Source organism: Poecilia formosa, unplaced genomic scaffold, assembly GCF_000485575.1.
Source record: "Poecilia formosa unplaced genomic scaffold, Poecilia_formosa-5.1.2 Scaffold140, whole genome shotgun sequence".
In the NCBI taxonomy this organism is placed as follows: Eukaryota; Metazoa; Chordata; class Actinopteri; order Cyprinodontiformes; family Poeciliidae; genus Poecilia; species Poecilia formosa.
The window spans coordinates 1,438,820-1,459,848 of NW_006800079.1; the positions used below are offsets into that span (position 1 = coordinate 1,438,820).

General features: G+C 37.6%; 1 protein-coding gene across 3 annotated transcripts in view; it reads left to right on the top strand.

The window, feature by feature from the left end:
- The window catches only part of LOC103145333 (neuropilin-2-like), a 112,886-nt gene that overhangs the window by 66,413 nt on the left and 25,444 nt on the right, over positions 1-21,029 (top strand). For all 3 annotated transcript variants that reach the window (XM_007562715.2, XM_007562716.2, XM_007562717.2), the window contains exons 9-11: positions 4,410-4,585; positions 5,402-5,575; positions 6,578-6,722. In XM_007562715.2, coding sequence (XP_007562777.1) covers positions 4,410-4,585; positions 5,402-5,575; positions 6,578-6,722 — 495 coding nt within the window. The remainder of the gene's footprint in view (positions 1-4,409; positions 4,586-5,401; positions 5,576-6,577; positions 6,723-21,029) is intronic.

A 21,029-nucleotide genomic window follows, 5' to 3' on the forward strand; every position in this document is an offset into this window, starting at 1 on the left:
ACCATCCTGCCTGCACTCTTGTCTACTCTCTACTATATTTTAACGTCTCAAATTGCATTATATATCACCTTACAGATTGCACCGTTTTTGAGCTGTGAGATTACGTCCAACACACTTTTTTTTCCCAGGTCATTTTCATACACCCATTTTCCATTTCTGTGGCTTTTGGCAGTCAATCGTGGAGCTAAGGAGCTAAGCCCTGCAAAAGTTTCCACACACCTTCAACCTTTTCCTCTTAGTTTTCCATCAAAAACACAGAACTCAACCGATTGCACTTGAATTCCATGTGATAGACAAACACAAAGGTGTACAAAATTGTATGAAACAAAAATATATATTGGGTACTCTGTATAATTTATTGCAGCTGTTCTCCGAAGGCCTCGTGATTTTATTAGAGAACATTAGAGAATTGACAGCATCACCAAACGACTCAGGTAGGTAGTTGTGAAGTTGTAAAAAAGCAGCCTAGCCTAAAGGTGACAGTAGGTTCACCTTCCAGCAGGACAGTGACCCTAAACACATAGACAGTATGGATCAAAGAATATCCGTGTGTTAAAATGGCCCAGTTAAAGTCCAAACTTAAATCCAAATGAACATCTGCAGCAGGACTTAATCATTTCTGTTCACAGATGTTCTTCATCCATTGCGACTAAGCCTGGAGTATTTTACAAAGTGAAATGGGCAAACATTCAGTCTCTAGATGTGCACAACTGGCAGAGACATGCCCCTAAAACACTTGCAGATGCAAAAGCACCATCAGCCGGGTTGAAAATATATTGTCCCAGGGCTGCTGAAAACAAATGCACACCAAATAAAATACGTCAAAGTTTGTTGTTTTAATGTGACAAAATGTGAAAGAAGTTTAAAAGTTATAAATAAGTTTGCAGAGCACTAAATGCAGCATCATGACAGCTTCACCCTAGTTGTGCTTTTGTAATGAATGACGGGGTTTGATAGTTGGGAGGTACACATCTGCAAAACAGCCTGTTCTGCTGCAGTAAAATGTATTTTTCTCCACTTTTATAACCTAACATATCTGCTAGCAGACATTATGTTCCTGCTCATAGACATGCAGAGAAGCGTGCACTCGAACACACTTCCACTATGTGATAATGCCCTACACAGGCCTATAAAGACAGAAATAAAGCAGTCAGTCAGTGACATGTCATTAACTTAAATCACACTTTTATGTCTCCTGCTCTGCTTCTCTCTCACCCATCTCTCTTCAATGTCTCTGTGTTTTTTTTCCCCCTTCCTCCTCATTCTGGCTTCCCTCCCTCTATCCTTCTTTCGCCTTTGCTGACAGCTTCCATTCCCGCTTCTCTCCAGCCCTCTCTCATTTGCTTCTCTCCGTCTCGCCTTCCTTAAATCTTCCTGGTGCCTGCCTCCTTCAGCGGCTCCTTCCTCACCTTAATCCCATTTTATTTCAGTACCACAGCTCTTTATCAATCGCTTCTTTTCAGTACCGGTTATTATTTCTCTCACCAGGCCTGCGAGGCGCTCGTGTCCAGTCAGGTAGAGCTCCGCTGGCTGTAGCGGTAGCTGGTTATCAGGGAAAAAAGCTCCATGTGTGGGTGAAACATCAGAGCATACGTCGGTTGCCTGTGTGAGACCTTGACTGTTTTCTGCTGTTGTGCGCGTATTGCTTTGTGTAAGCGTGTGAATTTAAGAGCTCTCATGCTGGTGTGTTACATCTGCCTGTTTTTGCTGGGATGAGAGGAGATGATATTCTTCTCGACTCCCACTGCACTCCTGATTTAAAAAAAGGGCCAGCAGCCGAGGCTCAGAAACGGCACATATAAAACTCCACGATAATAAACCTACGGCTAATAAGTTTTGCTGAATGTTGCAGAGCTTCAGGAAGCTCATGGAGCCTGTCGCTGTTTGTTGTCGATGAATTATTTACCATATAGAGGCACTGTCGCAAACGTCACTGCATTAAACATTCATTTCCTCAAAGACTTGAAGAATGTCACCATCAATCACTGTCACCCCCTTTCTTTCTCTTTGTCTCCATCCCTCTCCACCTTTCTATTCACTCACCGGTCTGTCATTCCATCCCTCTTCTTGACCTTTTGTCCATTTCTTTCTCCTTTGTCCTATATTTTCCTCTTTTAGTTGTTTAAATCTCTTTTTTTGTTGTGAGCCCATATTCTCCTAGTACATCTTCAAACAGAAGTGGTCACAATGTTTGGTTCACTTTGTTTTCCATCATTATTCATCACAGTGCTATATTTTTGAGGCTTATTAGATTAAAACTCATTTGTCTCTGTAATAAACAGCACCGCTTTGATCTGCAGCATGCTTTCATTTAGCTTTTTTTTTTTTTTTTTCCATTTGGGAGAGCTCTGGCTCAATTCCCCATAATGAATCGCTCTTTGACTGCTCGGTTAAAGTTATGTGTCAACTTTTCAGCCGCAGGATGGGAAAATAATGAAACAGGGTGAAGGAAAAACAGCAGGAAGAGGCTCTGCTGTGTGTAACACATCAACTGATGTCGTAACAAATCATTCCAGGATCAAACAAGATATTTTTTTCTCCTACATTAGCCTAACATTGACTCTTAATTACCTCAGACCCATAATTATGATTAGGTGGAAGCTCTTTAGAATGTTATTATGAGGACTTTGCCTACTAACAGGGTCAGGATCACCTAATATTATACAATCATCACAAAATTTTGCACCTCCTGTGTATTTTAACCTTCACTTTGCTCTGCTGTTCATTGATTTATGCTACACATCTGTACCACTTCTACTGAACTGATGAAACTGCAGCGTAATTATCGCAGTAATGACCCAGTTACAACATTGTTTGATATCACACTACACTATTCTGTATTGTCTGTACTGATGAAATTCCCGATGCTAAAAACTAAAAGTGAAACTGACTCATGACCTATTTTTTGATTAGTCCAACTGAAAACTATCAACGCATTGAACTTTTCTTAAGGCAGTCAATGGAAAAGAAATTGTGAAAAGCTGTATTTCCTCAACAAAATAGATGTTTAACATTTCTATTTGCTCAAAAAAGCAACATTTTATGGCACCGAAGGATGTCAAAATCCACTATCACTAATCTAAGTGGAAGAGAACAGGGGCAATCTATTAAGTATGATATACACACTTTTTGAAAGTGCAAAGTTAGGCGGGTTGATTTATTTTACTCTGAGTTTCTTGAGATGACAAAAGGATGCTAACTACCAGCACTGCTACAAGCGTTACATTATATTATAGATCACTTATGTAGTTGATCAAAACCAAAATCACATCTTTTTCTTACCAACAATTGTACCTCCCATGTGTACAAATATTCACTATAGTATTCCTGAGAATTACCATAAGCAGGGAAATGCTTGCAAAGCTGGAGGTATTTTCAAAAATGTTCTCCATTGTCTCCTAAAAACTAAATGTTTTGTGTAAAATCAGACCTAGCCAGAACAGTCTGGCTACTATTGCTGTCGGTGTCCCAGCCTCTATTCTAAAGCAAGTCGTATTACGGAAAAGAAAAGAGAGAAAAAGACTTTAAACAGCTGGCCAGCAGTTTGTCCAGTGCATTTCCAAACCTCAGCTGTCAGCAGGAGGATCTTCCAGTTTACGTCTCATGTGTCCTCATCACTACACATCAAATCTCCATGTAAATCTACATGACAGTCTGACTTCGTGCTTCAGCGAGACTTGTTCTCACTGTCTTGAATTTTTGGATGCAGTGTTGCTTTTGTACTCACCGCTGTCATCAGCTGCAGGTAAACTTAAGTTCATGGTCAAGTTTTAGTTTTTGCATTTGTTTTACAAAAATGGGGACCTATTGCTCAACATTACAGAATCTTATATTGCAGGTAGACAATAAAATAAAAAAAAATCACCTTCTTAAAAATAATGGTCTAAGACATTTTTTGCCAAAAGATTATTTAGGAAAAAAAATACTTTCAGAAAAAATATATATATATATATTTGGGTCAATATTTTAGGAAGGTGGTGAAATACTTTATGTTTGAAAGGCTGCATAGCAATGAGATCTAGACTTTGAAACCATAAAGTCTATCAGCATTTTATTTCCTCTCAGTGCTTAAACTCTGGCCAGTCTGCAGGCTTGACTTTACAACCTAACTAATTGGCGGGCCATGTTGTCTATTTAAAGTTTCCAATAAGCAACTACTTCTATTGTAAATCACTCTGCATAGTGAAAAGTAAACAGCTAAAAGTTTACAGTGCATTGAAATGTGACTCCATCTTGGATGTTATCCAGTTATTGACAGATTTTTTTTATGACTCCTAATTATTCCAGCAATATCTTCATTACTGGTAAACATTAAGTTCATGTGGCCTTCTGGAACAAAATATACTTTTATGACTGTCAAAATGTGGATTTTATACCTAAGATATTGTGTCTCTCTGTTTCCTGTTCAGATGCTCCCTGCTCAGAGCTGCAGGGCATGCTGTCTGGGCTTCTCCCTGACTCTCAGATCTCGGCATCCTCCATGAGGGACATCCACGGATCAATGGGGGCAGCCAGACTGGTCGCCAGCCGGTCGGGTTGGTTTCCGAACCCGACACAACCCATAGCTGGAGAGGAGTGGCTACAGGTCTGTGTCTTTAACTTCGGAGAACAATGCATGTATGCAAGAACGAGGGCTTTTGCTCACTAATTTCTGATTCAGTGCACAGTTTTGCTTCTCAGTTGGTCAGCAGTCATGACGCTGCCCAGCTAATTTGTAAAATATATTTTTAAATAGAATCGTTTTCAGGTAAATTCTCTCATGATGTTTAAAATACATTGTTTTAACTTTTAGTTTAGACTTTAAAAATACATTAGTAATCCATGAAATAGTCTAATAAGGCGGATAACAAAGTGTTCTGGTGTTATAAACCTTTGCCTGATAATAACCCCTCACATAAACAGTGTAATGCAATATAATATTTGGCAATATTCAAAGTTTTGGACACCATTTGTGTTTTCTTTTTTTCTCTTTCACCTTTGCCATTTCCTAAGTGTCCTGAATTTGTTTCAAATCAAGATGTTTCTTAGATATATTGTGTGGAAATCACTGTGTCATCCACATACATTTGGATTTAAACATTTCATTAGACAATGACATTAAGTTTTCACAAGAAACAGTAAACGTCCTGGATGTATATCACCTAAAAATGAAGCTGTGGCTCTCCTGGTTGTCTTTTTTTGGCTGTTCTGATGTCTATGAATATGCATTTATATATGTAAAATACTACACATATGAAAAAATGTTAAAACCAAACATTCTGATCATATTTTCATTTGTACTTGTACCTTCTTTAAGTTACTGGTATATTCAGTGGGCACCATCTGTTTTTACTAATATCATAAAAATGATTACTGAGTTGCACTCTGATGAGGCATTTTACTGTGTTTCTCTGTATTGCAGGTGGATCTAGGTGTGCCCAAGACGGTTCGAGGCATAATAACTCAGGGGGCAAGAGGCCTGGAGGGCAGCACAAGCTCTGACAACAGAGCTTTTGTGAGAAAGTACAAGCTAGCTCACAGCTTGAATGGCAAAGACTGGAGCTACATCATTGACAGCAAAACTGGCTTTGCTAAGGTAAATAAAAATGCACATTATCATGCACGGATGCATGCAAAATTAATGATCTTTCCTCTACGGTCAGTTTCTCAACATTTACTTTCCCCATCCCTCATAAATCTCCCACAGATTCTCCTCTTCTTTTTCCTTTCTGTCCGTTTTCTCATTATTGTTTTTGTTTTTTTGTTCAGCAGGAAAAAAAAAAAAACAGTTTTATTCCAGCATCCCCTCTGAAAATAATTGCATTTAATCACCTCAGCCCTCTTGCTTCTGTCTCTGCCTCTATCCCTTTTTTCCTTCACTCTTTCTGTCTCTCATCCACTTGTTCACTCATTCCCTATTTGTCTCTCATGGGTGTTAATTAAAAATGTCTTTTCTGCATCACTACTCAACACTGCTGGCAGTCTAAGGCACCGTGAGACAGGGCTCTTCATTCTCCTTTCTGAGACTGTCTTAAAACGCTTTAATAGCACTACTGAGTGTCGGGATTTTCTACTGATGTTAAAAATCCTGTTCTCTCTCATCTGCCTGTCGTTTTAAATGAGCATCCTGGGAAAATCATCAGAGGGTGTTTTTTTTTCTTTTAGTTTAGAAATCTTAAAGACAGAATATACAGCTTAATCCATGAAACCAATAGCAGTCTTGTCTAGTCTCGTCTAGCTCTAGGTTTGTAATAAATCCTCTTCTTTTTTTCTTTTCTTTTCCTTTGCCAGAGGCTGCTGCCTCAAAGAATATTTGAAAATCAAAAGCAACACACTTGTTATTTTCTATGACACATGTCACACTGAGAAGAGAAACAATGTTGATTAGCTGTGCTCCATGACTTCAGACAGTCTTACTCTTTCTTTGTCAGTGAGACTTAAAAAGGAGATAGTAATTTACTTCCATCCACTTGAGTTTTTTTGTGAGTATTGTCAAAAATTCGCGCACCACCAAACACAATCTGATTTGACACTTCTTTGGACAATGACGTTTCTAATCTACTACAAAAACTTTATGATTTTCCATCTGCTTAATCAGATTTTTGAAGGGAACAGCCACTACGATACCCCAGAAGTTCGGCGGTTTGACGAGATTGTTGCACAGCACATCAGAGTTTTTCCGGAGCGATGGTCACCTGCTGGGATCGGCATGAGGGTGGAGGTTCTCGGATGTGACCTGCCGGGTAAGAGTTCACACACAGAGCATGATTTACAGCCCTGAACTGTTTAGGTCAGGCTTCAGTCCTCTGTGGACTGTATCCTGAAACTTCTATATGAAATGCACCTATACTTACAATACACAGGACCTCAGGGACTGAAATTTGAGACCCTTAGTTTGGGGTCTGGTTGCAGCCCAGAATTAGCACCTGTCAGTGTCCAGATTTGTAGGAGAAACTTGAAAATAGTGCCAATATCCAAACTGCAGAAATATGTATTTTTAACAAAGTAGCCACAATTAGATGAGTTATATTTTATTTGACCAGGTTTTTGATTAAATAACCATTCATCTCTTGATGGATTTGTCAGTGAGTAAACATAAAAGTAAGCAAAATCATTTATATGTGTCTCAAATGTGGGTTAAACACAATCTTTTAACTTTAGCATGTTTCTTCTGCCTGAGTTGCCTTGTCAGAGTCCGACTTGAATCCAGTAGAGCAGGGGTGTCAAAGTCCAGTCACTTCTCTGGAACCTAAATCAAATAAATGGCTCAGTACCAGGCCTCTGCAGCACTGAATGACATGCTGATGAGGGAATTCAGCAATTTTATTGAGAAGTGTTGGAGATACGATGCATCTCTACGTTGCAGGATAGTAACTCTAGAAGACTGAGCTTCGGCACCCCAGCAATAGAAAATATGAGGAGGGGAATAATGATCAGAACTGTGACTCACTAAAATCAGAACTTTTCTAACCTCACAGACTTGGATTTCATCACTAAAGATAAATCAACATGACACCAGCGGGAACATAAAAGCTGGTTAGCAATCCTTAGAGGGGTTTGATTTATTTAGTGCCAGTAAAGACAAAATGTACATAACAGATTATATTCCCAAAAAAATTATTCCATTCACTATTTCTTTAAAAGATGGTCAAGATGAGTGGTTATGTTTCTGGCGTGTACAGACTAACTGTGAAGAGTAATTAGACCCTTTGTAAGTGTTGGAAATACTCCATTTTATACTTTATGCTGTGTGTGTTGTTTCATCTTTATTAAAGTGTAAGATTAGAGAAGCTACAGTTAAAGAACAGCAGACTGTATTTCAAAACATTTATTTTCGTTTTCCATGGTGTGAAGTGTTGCATCTGTTACCTTATGGCACAAAGGATCAGTCATTAGTACAGGTCTCTGTCTCCCATTCATCTTCTATGTATTTTATGGTTAAAGTTAATAATCTTACTCCATAGGAGGCTTTTCAGCATGTCTGGACAGGGATTAAAGCGTCTAGGTCAGAGAACATTTACTCATTGCTGCCAGCTGCGTAATTCATTGTGCTCACAGCCCATTTGTTGGTAACATGTTCCTATGTGTAGCAATGGATTTGGTGCAGTAAAGTTGCTGAGCTATGGTATTCAGTCCATAATCAAAGCTGTTTGAACAAAAGAAAATCAGGATTTTTCTTACTTAGCTTGAAATATTCTTCTACTTTAGGATTAGTGTGGAAGGAGAGGTGATTTACCACAGTGATGAATGTGTGCCATCAATCTACATGTTACTTGACTGAGCTGTGAAAGTACAATTTATTATAATGCACCATTGCTGTACGGAGCACTTTAGCTGTGGCAAGCAATTCTTTTCCCTGCTGTGCAATCATTTTAAGAAATAAAGCAAACCATTGTACCAATGCTCCTACATTTATGGCCTAACTTGCACAATAACAATGCGCTACATAAATTCTTCAGCAAATGAACCAGAGACAATGGATAGCTTGTCAGTAAATCTGTAACATTTGTTTCTTCCTAATGTCCTGCGCTGTTGTATAAAATAGTCAGAGCTTAACTTGCCATCCGTTGCTCCTCTAAAAAGGCTTGCCTCTGGTTTTTGTTGCCTCTGATTACACTACTTTAGTCCCGTTGTGACAGGTGAAGATGTGAACAGAAAACGACACGTACCTGCTCCCAGTGGACATGATTGGGGCTGTTGGCTACAGCTGACGGATACAGTTGTGTATTTCTGAACTTGTGTGTGCATGTTGGGTGAGAGAAAGTGCCCAAAGGGAGCAATATATCCCAGATGTGTCAGAGTCAACCAGTAGGCTGCTTGTGATGGGGACACTGGAAGAACAGGAGAACGCTCTGCTTGCTTTATCTTGAGACAATATGGTTCTGGACACATTTATTGTGTAAAAATCATTTTTAAAAATTCATGATTTATTACACCATAATTTCACTAACGATTTCAGAAGAATCCAACTAGATTAAATACTTTTTTTCACGCGTTTTTATCAGCTGTACCAATAAATAGCATCTGATGACAACATTGCCAGTGAGAGAAAAACACCTAAAAATAATAATAAAAGGCGTTCACAGATATTTTATTTGCTATTAGTGAGGACATAATTGTAGGTTTCATTTCAATTAAGAAGATTAGAACGGCTCATTTATGTGGGGAAATTAAAACCAATCAATTCTGCATTTAACTATCATAGCCATTGCTTTAATTTTCGCCACTAATTTTCCTTCATTTCTCAAGAATAAATTCCCTAAAGTGCAAACAGATAAGCTCACATTAAAAAACAATTTAAAAAGAATGTTTTTTAAGATAAACATTATGCCTTTTGCGAAAATACAAGCAGTCAAACAGCCTATTTTTGTCCATATGCCTTGTTTACGATTGCATCAGATGCAAATCATAAGCAATCAGCTGCCATTTCTGCAAAGATCAACATCTTTACTCCTCTATGGCTGCAGCGATTGTCTGCTGGTCTGGCTGTCTGTGTCTGCTTGCCAGATGTTCGCCCTCTGGATGTAATCTGTGCATTAGACATGATAACAGTTCATTCCCACTTCACTTGAACACCATAGCAACTGCTCCTGCTACCATCCTATAAATAAAGCCACACAGCGAGATAAGCGTACTTCTTAACTTTAACTTTCACCATCTGTTTTTGGCGATGGAAAACAACATTACGTATGAAGTCACAGTCATTTTCATGGAGATATAAGTGACAACAGAAGTACCTATTTCCTTCCTGTTTGTGTTTGTTTTGTTCTAGAAGAAAAGATGAATTTAGCTGTGCATCTTCCTCAGTCCACTGAGCACAGCTGTTTACACAGAAGAAACGGCTTGCAAAAAAAAAGGCAGAGACATTCAACTCTAGTTGGCTTAAGTGGGCTTCTCCTATAAATTCACTCTACACACAGACGGGGCTGCAGATTGGAAGAGATCTGCAGGGCTCAACAAGAGGAGGGCCACAACATTTGATCTCCGTGCTATTTGTTTCCTCTTGCTCCTTTTGATGCAGCTTGGGTCACACACACTCATCAGGTTCATGAAATGTTTTGCTGCTGCACATATTCCTTTTTATAGGGTGGAATTCAACATAAAACTTGAATGATTTTGAAAATCAAGATGTTTGAATTCAGCCTGAATAATGTCTAATTCACACAGCGCCAAAATTCTTCATCAGCTACTTCTGCTTAAATATTTAGCACAATTTTTGGGTTAAATGTCCGTCAGACACTTAAACCAATGTCTGATTTAACCCAATGTCTGATGGTTTAAGCGTCTGCCTCAAAGACAGACGCTTAAACCACCAACAAGCTTGTTACATGAACATCTGATCACTGTTCTTGTCAAAAGTGGTAGAGTTCATTTAAATTGGTAGATTTCCTGGCTTTCTAAGAGTATTCCACAAATTTTAAATTGAGGTTGAGGCTTTGGGTAGGTGACACCATAAGCTTCATGTCAACCAATTTTGAGGAATTTGAGATAATTTTTCTACAGGGATGCCGAATTGTATCCAATGACATCTTGCTTTTGATGCAAGATGTCAAAAAAAATTGTCAGAATGTTCAACAATCACTTGGGTTTAAGCCTGTAATGAATTGGAAACTACAGGAGAGACAGTGAGACGTCAAAATATTTCCATGTTGAAACTCAGTCATATTAGAACACAAAACTAAAAAGGGGAATAAAAATGAAGTGTTGGAAGTCAGCTGAAACATTTTGCAGGAACCTTGTTGATGACGAGAAAAATGTGGTTTCTTTGCAACTTTCTAATTTACATTTAACCAAATGTTAAAGGGGGTGTCTGTATATATTTGAGCTTTTACTACATACGTAGTTTACACTACTTCTGTATTAAAGAATAACTACAAAATTAAAGTTGTGCAGATAATACTTGCTTTTAAAAAAGACATTATAGCTGTCCTTTGTACTCTCATGCTCCATATTATAAGGTACAAAAATAAACACATTTTTTTCTTGTTTTAAATAAATGGGAGTTTTTTTATGGAAAAAATAAAAATTATGCAAAATTTCCAATCCTGGTTAGTGTTTAGGCTTCTTATCGTTGCAACAAATGTGAAATAATAGGGAAGTTTCCTTCCAGCTTGACTTTGGCACAAATAAGAAACAATCTTTTCTCCCGAATTACTGATCTACTTTTTAAAAAAAAAAACAACTAAAGTAGTTACTCATGTTGTTTACTTTATTTACTATTCAAATATACATGCAAAGAAATTGCTTTTCCATTACCACCCTTGTATTGTTTTCATTTTCTACAATCAAGTGCACTGACCTAACAATTTCCTCACATGAGCGAGACAATCCCAGCTCCAAAAAATCCAATACAAAAACAAAGAAAGAACAGATTCACGGGTTCTTCGGGGACACACAATAAAATGTAGTTTAGCATCTCATTATTGTGTAAAAACCTTCGGTGCAAACACAGAAACAAAAGCCAAAAGATTACTGCTCATTTCCAATCATCCACGCTAGCTACGGAGGCAACGTGTAATTTAGGTGCTGTAACCTCAACTATTGGATGTGAACCGAAAGCTTATGAGCTGCCAGTTCCTATCATGTTTTTAAAAGAGTGAGCTATCAGAACATCTGCTGCACTCACGTCTCTTTCACTCCACACCTAGCTGTTGGCAGCCACGCAGGCGGGCACAGATGTACACACAAATACACACTCACACCTGTTTGGCATAAAGGTTTTAAAAGGGTTAGCTCTTATTTGTGTCAATACATGCTTCATTTCTCATCGGTGGAGTTACTGAGGAAAGTAACTGAGCGATGGCAACAAATAACGACTGAGAGTGAAAGCGCCTTGCATCCTGAATCCAAATGAAGCTAATAGTTTTGTCTTTGTTCATCAGCTACTTCTGCTCCTAGAATCATGGAAAGTCTGGGTGCTGGCAGCCCAACTCTGAGAATGTCTTTTTGGCCTCATCCGTCCAGCAAAACCACAATGACGTGGCAAAAGGAACCCTGTGGTTATACAGCTATTAGTTTGCGTGACTCAGTGCTGATGGATTGTTTCTGATCACTTCCAAGTGAAAAATCTCAGAATAAGGCAGTGATACATTGACAGAAAGATTCTGTAAATCAAGCTTCATCCACAATTACCTGTAGTCTTAATTTAAACGGGCTTCTGTTAGAGCAGTACAATCTCACACATCAAGTAAGTCGCAATTATCTTCAAGAGATTATATAAAACAAGCTTGTTTTGTATAAGTTATAAAGTAACTTTAACTTAGCAATCAATAACCTCTTGTTGACCTGATATATGAAGATAGCATAAATGGACCTGTTTCTCTTGGCTGCTCTTTAAAATTGGTAATACAACAGAACATGCCATTGAGTGCATTTTAAACTTACCCATATTTACAGTCAGATCACTAAATAAAAATTAAAAGAATGTAAATTTTAGGATGAACTTAGACTTAGTTGCTTGGACTCAACACTAGAAGCTTCTGAACTTTTCCTGAACTTTCTTAAGATACTTTCAATAAAATCACGAGGTGCTTACCAAACCCTGTCCCAAAACGTGTTGGGTTCATTCTGGAACGTGCAACTGGATACTTTTAAGGACTTAAATGGTACTGTTTGGAGCTTATCAGGTACATTGGTTAAATTTGTATTAAACTTATTGGCTGCTTTCCTCTAACTTTACAAGGGAGTAGACTTTTGAATTGCTGCCACAAAAATCTATAAAGTTCAATGTTTACCACAGCTCTCTGTGGTAAACATTGGCATAATAAATGGTTATTATGGAGAGCTGGGGAAGCCATGAATGCCGTTTTCACACCGGGAGCGCCAAAAAGCTACAGAGACTTTTGTACTTAAGAAAATTAGAGAAAATACTAATTTTACTGTTGGTTTTATTTTTAGCAGATTTAATGGAATGGAATTCAAAACAAATGTAATTATATGAGGTGAAGAAAATGGCATGTTTGTACTTCACGATTGAAAATGTGTGAAAGACAAAACAAACATCTTTACTTTGTTGGGGTTTTTTCTCTGGACAAAGTGAGTCCAGAAAAACCCAGGTCTTTACAGCAGCCTTGAGGACGTGCTGCAGATAGTTTGAGAACATTCTGGGGTTGTTGTTCTGCTGTTCCAGGTTTCCAGCCAATCATATCAACTCTTGCCAACTGCGAGTTTGTGCGTGTGTGTTGCTGAATGTCAGGTCCAGCTTTGCTTATTACTATCACATGTGAGTTGTGGCTGCAGTTCAGACATTCTCATGTGATCAGGGGGATGTGTCCTGGGTTACACCCACTCACTCATTCCCTTCACGCCCGTTTCACTTGCCAATAACGTTTAAAGCAAAGTTTCTGGAAAAGCACAGCACAGGTATTTAAGAAAACAAATGGAAGCTTATTATATTTATGAAAAATATTGGAGTCAACACTAAATTGAATGATGAAAAGTTTTCTGTGTATGTTGGCTGCTTTTTCACTCATTTGTTTCTTACTGCACATAGTATTTTAGTGAAAAGAGGGGCTTTCCCAAAAATATGTGTAGTGTATAAGTAAGGCTGGAAAGGTCTGATGCTGAGAGATTCATCATTCCTTAATTGATCATTAACTGTTTTCTCTTTATCTAATGTTACATTTCTTATTTATCATAGATTCAACCAAAAATATGTGTTTTTGTGGAAGATTGTCATTAATAAAGGGGAAATAAATCCAACTAAAAACTGGTTCTTTGAGATTTCTGTTGTTTCAACAATACTGATTTATCTCTTTGGTTTAGGAGATTTATGTCTGCAAGTTTCACCGGTTAAAGTTTAGTGGCTTCACAGGGAAAAGCAGCATTCTTCGGTACGTGTTCAAATAGCAAACATGAGAAATAAGGGAAAGAACAGCCAGAGTTCAGAAATGTTTTCGAAAGATCTTCTGAAAGTGCAACAAAATTGTTCACAAGATTTTATGACTGTAATTGTACATTAGTGCATTGTATTTTAGTGTTTGTTTTTTTTTCCATGTTTGGTTCTGATGGTGTTTGGGTTACTTTACTTTGATGCAATATGATGCATTAAGTCCGTTGACCAAATTAAAATAACGCTGAAAAATATTCATTGGAGCCATAAAACCACATTTCCTTACACCAGACTAAGAGAAAGAAAACAACTTTAAATCAGTTTTTTTTAAGCATGTCCAAAACGTCCCTGATTAATTTTACAAACTGAGCCATAGTCAGTACAAAAGGCAAATAGAAACACACAACAGACACACATTAGACATAATGAAAAAAAATTAAGTAAAAACAAAATTAATTTAAAAAACATACTAGTATAATTTGTGAATTTAGTATTGTGCAATTATAGCCAGTGTTCAAAAATGTGGATTGTGCAAAACAGCATAAATGATAATCTTGTCAAGTAATTGTGGTCAGATGAATATTTCCTAAACACTGAGACGTTATGCTGTTAGAATCTGTTTTCGTTTTTCATTTGGTTTGTTTGGAGCAATGCTGGTTATCAGTCTAACAGCTGCAGGGAGGAAAGATCTATGTTAGCCCTCCTTTGTGCATTGAGGATGCTGCGGTCTGGCTCTAAAGGAGCTTCCCAGTGTCGTAAGTGTTGTATATTGAGCTGCAGACATTTTATTATTTATAATACAAAGAGAGCAGTGCTGTAAAAGCAGATATTTTAGAGGATTTACGGTTTTGACAAAAGACTTAAACAAAGATCTCAATGAAGGATTTATTTTTTTATATAAATCTGGGTAAAGGCTAACATACTTCCAATTTTCTGGACTGAAAAATAATATCCACACAAGTTAAAGTCATCCAAGGATGCTGCCAGACTCTCATGAAATAGGTTCATTCCAAAAAACAGAGGAAAGATAATAGAGAATCAAAGATCCAGGTTGTACGCCAACATGCCAGTACAGTGACAAAAGACAGCTGCGTTCTGCCCGTGGCTTAGATTTGTTTTCCAGCAGTGACACAGCAGCGGGACGTTTTGGTGCTGAGTGAATGGAATTTAAACCAGCAAGAGCAGATAAGCTCTTCGAGTCGTCTCTAACAATCGTTGATTTACTTCAGGACAGTCCAGCAGATCTGCTGCTTCTCTTCCCCTCATGTGATACTACACATGGAAGCACTTAGAGTTGGGCTACGGTTCACTGTGGTTACCTCTGTTTATACATGTCTGTGTGCAAAAAAGATCAAACTTTTCCAAAATAAATATTTCGCTTTGAGTCGCCGTGCCTTTACGGAATTTCCCAGATATTTGCCTATTTTCTCCATTTTCCATCCTTTAAAGCAGCCATCTATGATTGTTTTAATATCTCATAAAAAATTAAATCATATACAGTGTGTTCTGATGGGACTTTCCCTGATTTGGAGAGGAAATTACGTAAATGAATTATGGAGACCTTCTGTCAAGCTCTTATGCCTTTCAATAGAGCTGTACTGTGAAGCAAGTTAAACAAAACTGAAATTCCTTTGTGTAGCCTAAACAAAGCCTGAAATTATGCTTTGAACACAAAGGGTGTATGATGGTGGCTTCTACATGGCACGCACATATAAAGTGACAAAATAAAACAGAAAAACATTGAAGACATCCACCTTTGCGATAATGCGAACTCTGGCTCAACATAGCTGAACGTAGCCTGAAAGTGTCTACGCTGATGACAGACTTGTGTTTGTAAGTTCCAGGAAGAGATTTTATTTTATAGAAGACTTTTTACATCCTTAGTAAGACCCTTAAAAAGTTGTTTATTCTTGACCACCTGGCATTTTCAATGACATCTGAATATATTCTCAGATATATGAACTGAGAGACATTCTCAATCTGTAAACTGAAAGCTTGTAAACGTGACTTAAATTTACAATTTCTCAGAGTTTGAAATAAGCTTTAGGTAACGGAAGACTCATTTTACTGTACTGAAGGCAAGCTGCGGCTGACAAAGAGCCAGGTTGGATGTGGATGCAGAACTAACCTAACTATATCATCAGTGTAAAAATGCACATTTTTAATGGTGATACCACTGTCCACGTTATTAATGTGGAGAATTATAGAGAAGCGATCCTATGAGCAGCCCATGAGGGACACCATTAGCTTCAGTAATGGATGTTCAAGTGAAACCATCTGCCTGCCTGCACTGATGTCAAGCCAACCTACATTATAATCAGAGAGGCCAGTTCTGGTCAGTCTGTGAATCAAATACCTCTCCAAAATATTGCTTTTTTTATTACATTACTTTTAAGACTGCTATTATTATGATTGTTTTATGTTTTTTTTTTTCTTTTTTCTGAAACTAAGTCATTTGTCCAACATTGCGTTTACAATTTGAACCAGAACCTAAATTACCTTACATGTTGTAAGTTTACTACACAGTCTAAGATGTTTGAGGGTTTCAGAAACATTCTCTTTTATGAAAATATGTTTCGGGAAGACCTTGGAGAAACTCTGTTACTTTAAATAATTATTATTGCTTTCTTCACCATATCCTGACGACACTCTTAACTCACTTCTTTTTTTTTTCCACACTTAAGCTCATTTCCTTTGTAGCCAAGATGATTTTCTTAGCCATTCATTGCCAGAAGCCTCGTTTTTATCAACTCTCATCTCCTGACACTTAAGGCTACAATTACAATCACAGACTTTGTGAGCTAATGAGCAATTCACTGCCAGTAGTTTCCTGACATAAACAGCTTCCTCACTTTTAGCATCTCTGCTGTCAAGATCACGGCTTTTTGCCTTTAGCCACACTTAAAGCTTCATTATTGCAGCCTTTTTGAACCACTGTCACATGCTTATTATTAGGTTAGATACAGAAATTGTTCTTGCAACTAAACACAGCATACTGTGGACAATGAAAAAGCTTAGGTTTTTCATTGTCTTTTTGTTCTACAATAAGATACTTTGGCAATTAGCCTTTGAAAAAGCTTCGTCTTTGTCATGAAGAACTCATTTTCTCAACCACTCAACCACCAAAGCAGGAGTCGTGATTTTGTCTGGTACTTTAAGTTTCATGTGACTCAAACCTGCAGATCTAACCTGCAGATCTGCTTTTTAGGAGCAGTTGTCTGATTTGCCATTCAGTCTACCACCATGATTTTCATCCAGCATAACACTCAGGTTTTCCACCATCACCTCGAATTTAATGTAATACTTTAACACTTAAATGCTCTGCTCCCTGTAGTGCCATAACTATAAATGTTCTCACTATTTTCCAAGTTTCCTGTCTCTAAAAAACTAATGTTCTGCGTTGTGTGCTTCCAAATGTGGCACAAAGTTTAACTGTACATAAGTTTTTCAAAGTTTGTAAAGCTACATATATATTTTTAGCACAGCTACTGCACTCTTCCTATGATATTAACTGTTGTTTACTAGTTTGCACTTCCCCATTTTTGCCATGATTTTTTAACAGGCCACCGTAAAGAGGGGACAGATCTTTCACCATTTCTCTTTGGACAATCTCTCAATTTTTTATAGTCGTGAATACTCTCTCAACATCTCTCCTCTTCAGCTGATCCCACAGGTTTTGTTATTTATGTCTGGGGAAAACCATACCTTGGAAAACACATTATTTTGTGTGTAGGGACCCGTTTCTCTTCAGTTGGCTGTATGTTTCTGATTAACATCTGGTTGTAAGATGCATTGATAAGTTTCAGATTTCAGAAAGAATCAGAGTATACAAGATTTTCAAAACCACTGCATAATGCAATGCAACCAGAAACAGAAACAGGCCCACAGCATCACAGATTCTTCGCTACACTAAACAGTGGAGCTTTGTTTCAATCCAAACCCACCTGGAATATTAGTTGCCAAAAAGCTCAATCTCATTTAACCAAAGCACACAATTCTAATAAAAGACAGAAAGTTTAATTTTGTTGCATACCTCCAAAAAAAAAAACTGTAGTAAACTTAGAAGTTTTTGTTTGTTTGTTTGTTTGTTTGTTTGTTTGTTTTAAATAAATTAGTTTTTTTTTTTTTTTTTTTTTAAGCCATAGATCCAGTTGTTTAAAACCAGTTTAGAAGTTGGTAAAAAGTTGTGTTAAAGTTGTTACTCTAGTTGGAAAATAGGAAAATTTAGGTCAACATGTGTTTTCCTGTTATTTCCTGGTTAATGAAGACAAACATATATCTCACACAGATAGCCTTTACATGAATAGCATGTTCTTATGCCATTGCCAAGCTTGGTTTACAGCTCATTCTGAAAGGAGCTCAAAGTCGGCAGAACTGATCGAACTAAAATCTGATTATCTAAGAATGATTTTGTACAAAAAATGTAATAAACATGTTATGTATAGTTCATAGACTTATAATAACTTGAAGCATAATATGTCTCCTTTAAGGTAAAAACAACTAATTTCATTTTTTGCTGCTTGAGTCTTGATGTGGCCTAATATGGTGAGACAACTGTATGGCATGGTGAGCTGTCCACTGCTGCTAATGAACACAATTATCAGTGGAGTGATTTAGATCTGCAGCAACCAATAATGTAATAATGGCTGCAAATGCATTTGGTAAATATTACCATACTGAAAGTAATTGAGTAGCAAGAACGTTCTCCGTCTCCCCCACAAACACACAGTCACTCGGTGCTCCACCAGTCGTTATTTAGGCTGACACAGGTAGATTTACACCCAGAGCTCTTTCCATAATTGAACAGATTTTTCTGTTTCTGTTTCACCCTGCTCAGTCAGCAGCTTTACAATGAGCCAGTGTGCCTGTGACACTTTCTGCTTCTTAGGGTTTAGTGTGTGTTTTTGTTTTCCATACACAAGTGAGTCAAACACTAAAGGCCCATTTCTGTAGCTGATCACACTGACCCATTTAAACCTTTCTTCTTTTTTGTCATGCGTCAATAAATATTTCCTGCTTGTAGTTTCAGAAGAAAAAATTAAAACAAAAATATTTCATATAATAGCCTGCCTAATAATGTTAAAAAATATTGAAGTCACTTCTTAAAATGACTTAGTTGACCTTTACAGTAATCACAGAGAGGATAGAAAGAGGGTGAGGGGAAAGATGATGGAGCCAATGAGCAATAGAGGAAGTAAAAGGGGCGGATAGCAGAGACAGAGTTCAAAACTGGATTTGACAGGTGAAAGAAAGATGGAAGCGGATAGAGGAGCCTTCCGGAAGCTGTGTGTGGTCACTAATTAGGAAAATGGTTCTGTGAGGTGAAATGGGTCATGTATCCTTTTCTTAAGCCTTCCTGTCTCCTACTGGGGGAGGGGCTAATTACAGCAAGTAAAGGGCACATGATTAAAACAGCTTCATGTCAGCAGATAAGACCCCGACTTTAAATATACACGTTTTATCTGTGCAGCATTGTTTATTTATTTTGCCTTAAAATAGTGCTTATGTCTCTCAAACGTTTTAGCTAATGCTTTTTATTGGAACTTGTCAGTCCAACAGAAGTGCGTGCAACTGTGAGGTGGATGGAAAATTCTGTGTTTTTCAAAGTTTTAGTAAATTAAAATGTAAAAAGTGTGACATACATTTTCTATTTAGTCCCATTTATGCTAAAAACCCAAAATACCACAAGTTGCTTTCAAAAATCCAGTACTCAAGAGTTGGTTTCCTGCATGTTTTGATCATTTACCTGCACCAACAGCGCTCAACTACTTCCTCAGTATATCATCAAAATGTGATGCAAACTCGTAATGGTCCCTTCATTTGCTTTAGGCTTGTTAAGCCAGAAGAACATCTAGAACATGGAGGATACCAGAGGTGGCCTAATAATCCAACATAAAGTAGTAGACAATTGATAGACGGACGTTTTTTTTTTTGTTTTTTTTTTAATTATACGTTTCAAAATTATGGAAACTGTCCTGCACATTTGTTTACATCCGTTTTTCCCAGATACTCCTAAAGAAATCCACATCATGTTAAAATCCAAATAAAATACATTAAAACATGTGGTTCATAACATGACAAAATATAGAAAAGCTCAAAGGGCATAAACATCTTGTAAGGTAATGTACTTTTGACATCTATCAGGAGTAGCATGTACAATATTTTATCAAGATTTAAGCACACAAAAACAGAATTCAAAACTTACATAACTTGCACCACAACCCAACAAGAGGTAAATCAACAGCAGCCATAGATTTACCGAGGGGGCGGTCAAAAAAAAAAAGAGTTAAAGAAATAAAGGTTTGCCATGCAAAGCGCTGCTGTTTCCAGAAGGGAACAAGAGATTGTGGAAAGAAGAGAAATGAGAAACACGAGAGAAAGAGATTTGTGGGCATATGAAAGCAAAGCAAGCAGTGGAAATCAAAATATAACTCAAGGAGAGGTGGCAGGAGGAGAGTGAGAGAAGGAGTTATGAAGAAGAAAATTGCAGCTGTAGTAAAACAGAAACAACACTTAGATAGGATTTCACTTCTATATTTTGATGGCAGAGAGGCAAAAAAAGCCTTCATTCAGCGTGTGTACGTGCATGTGTGTGTGGCAAAATCTTTGTTTATATGTGCAGAAGCAACAATTTTTCAGGGGGGTTAGCGATGTTTTTTTTTTTTTGTAGAGACAGATTAGGTGTGCTCAGCAGAAAGTCTGAGGAGTCGAAGGGAGGGATGAAATAACGTAAAAGGCAGGAGCAGATTCAGAGACTAATTTGGTGAGAAGCTTCTGGTGTTTTCGCCACACAAGCCAGAAATCTTCTGTTCCATTACGTCAATAAAAAGACACTAACTTCTTGGTCTGTGGTGTGAGTTCATATGTGTGTGTGGGGGAGAAATGCCTGAGGATTCAAGGAGGTTTTAAGAGTCATAGGTAACAGTAAAAAAGGGTTTATTAGAACCAGAGGTTTGGACGGTTTTAAAATGATTAATTATGTAGAAGAAATCGAACCAGCCTGGCTTTATGTGTGAAACTAATGACTCCTTAAACCATAACTGGTCGTGCCACTGTTGACGGTAACAATTGCCATCAGCCTAGTTTGTTTGGAGAGTTGTTTTCCTATAATAAATGAGATATCATTACCATATGTTTGATCTGAAACATGCAAGTGTGAGAAAAACAAAAATGCAAGACAAATGTCAGCATTGTAAGTGAAAACATCAGCTCACAGAGT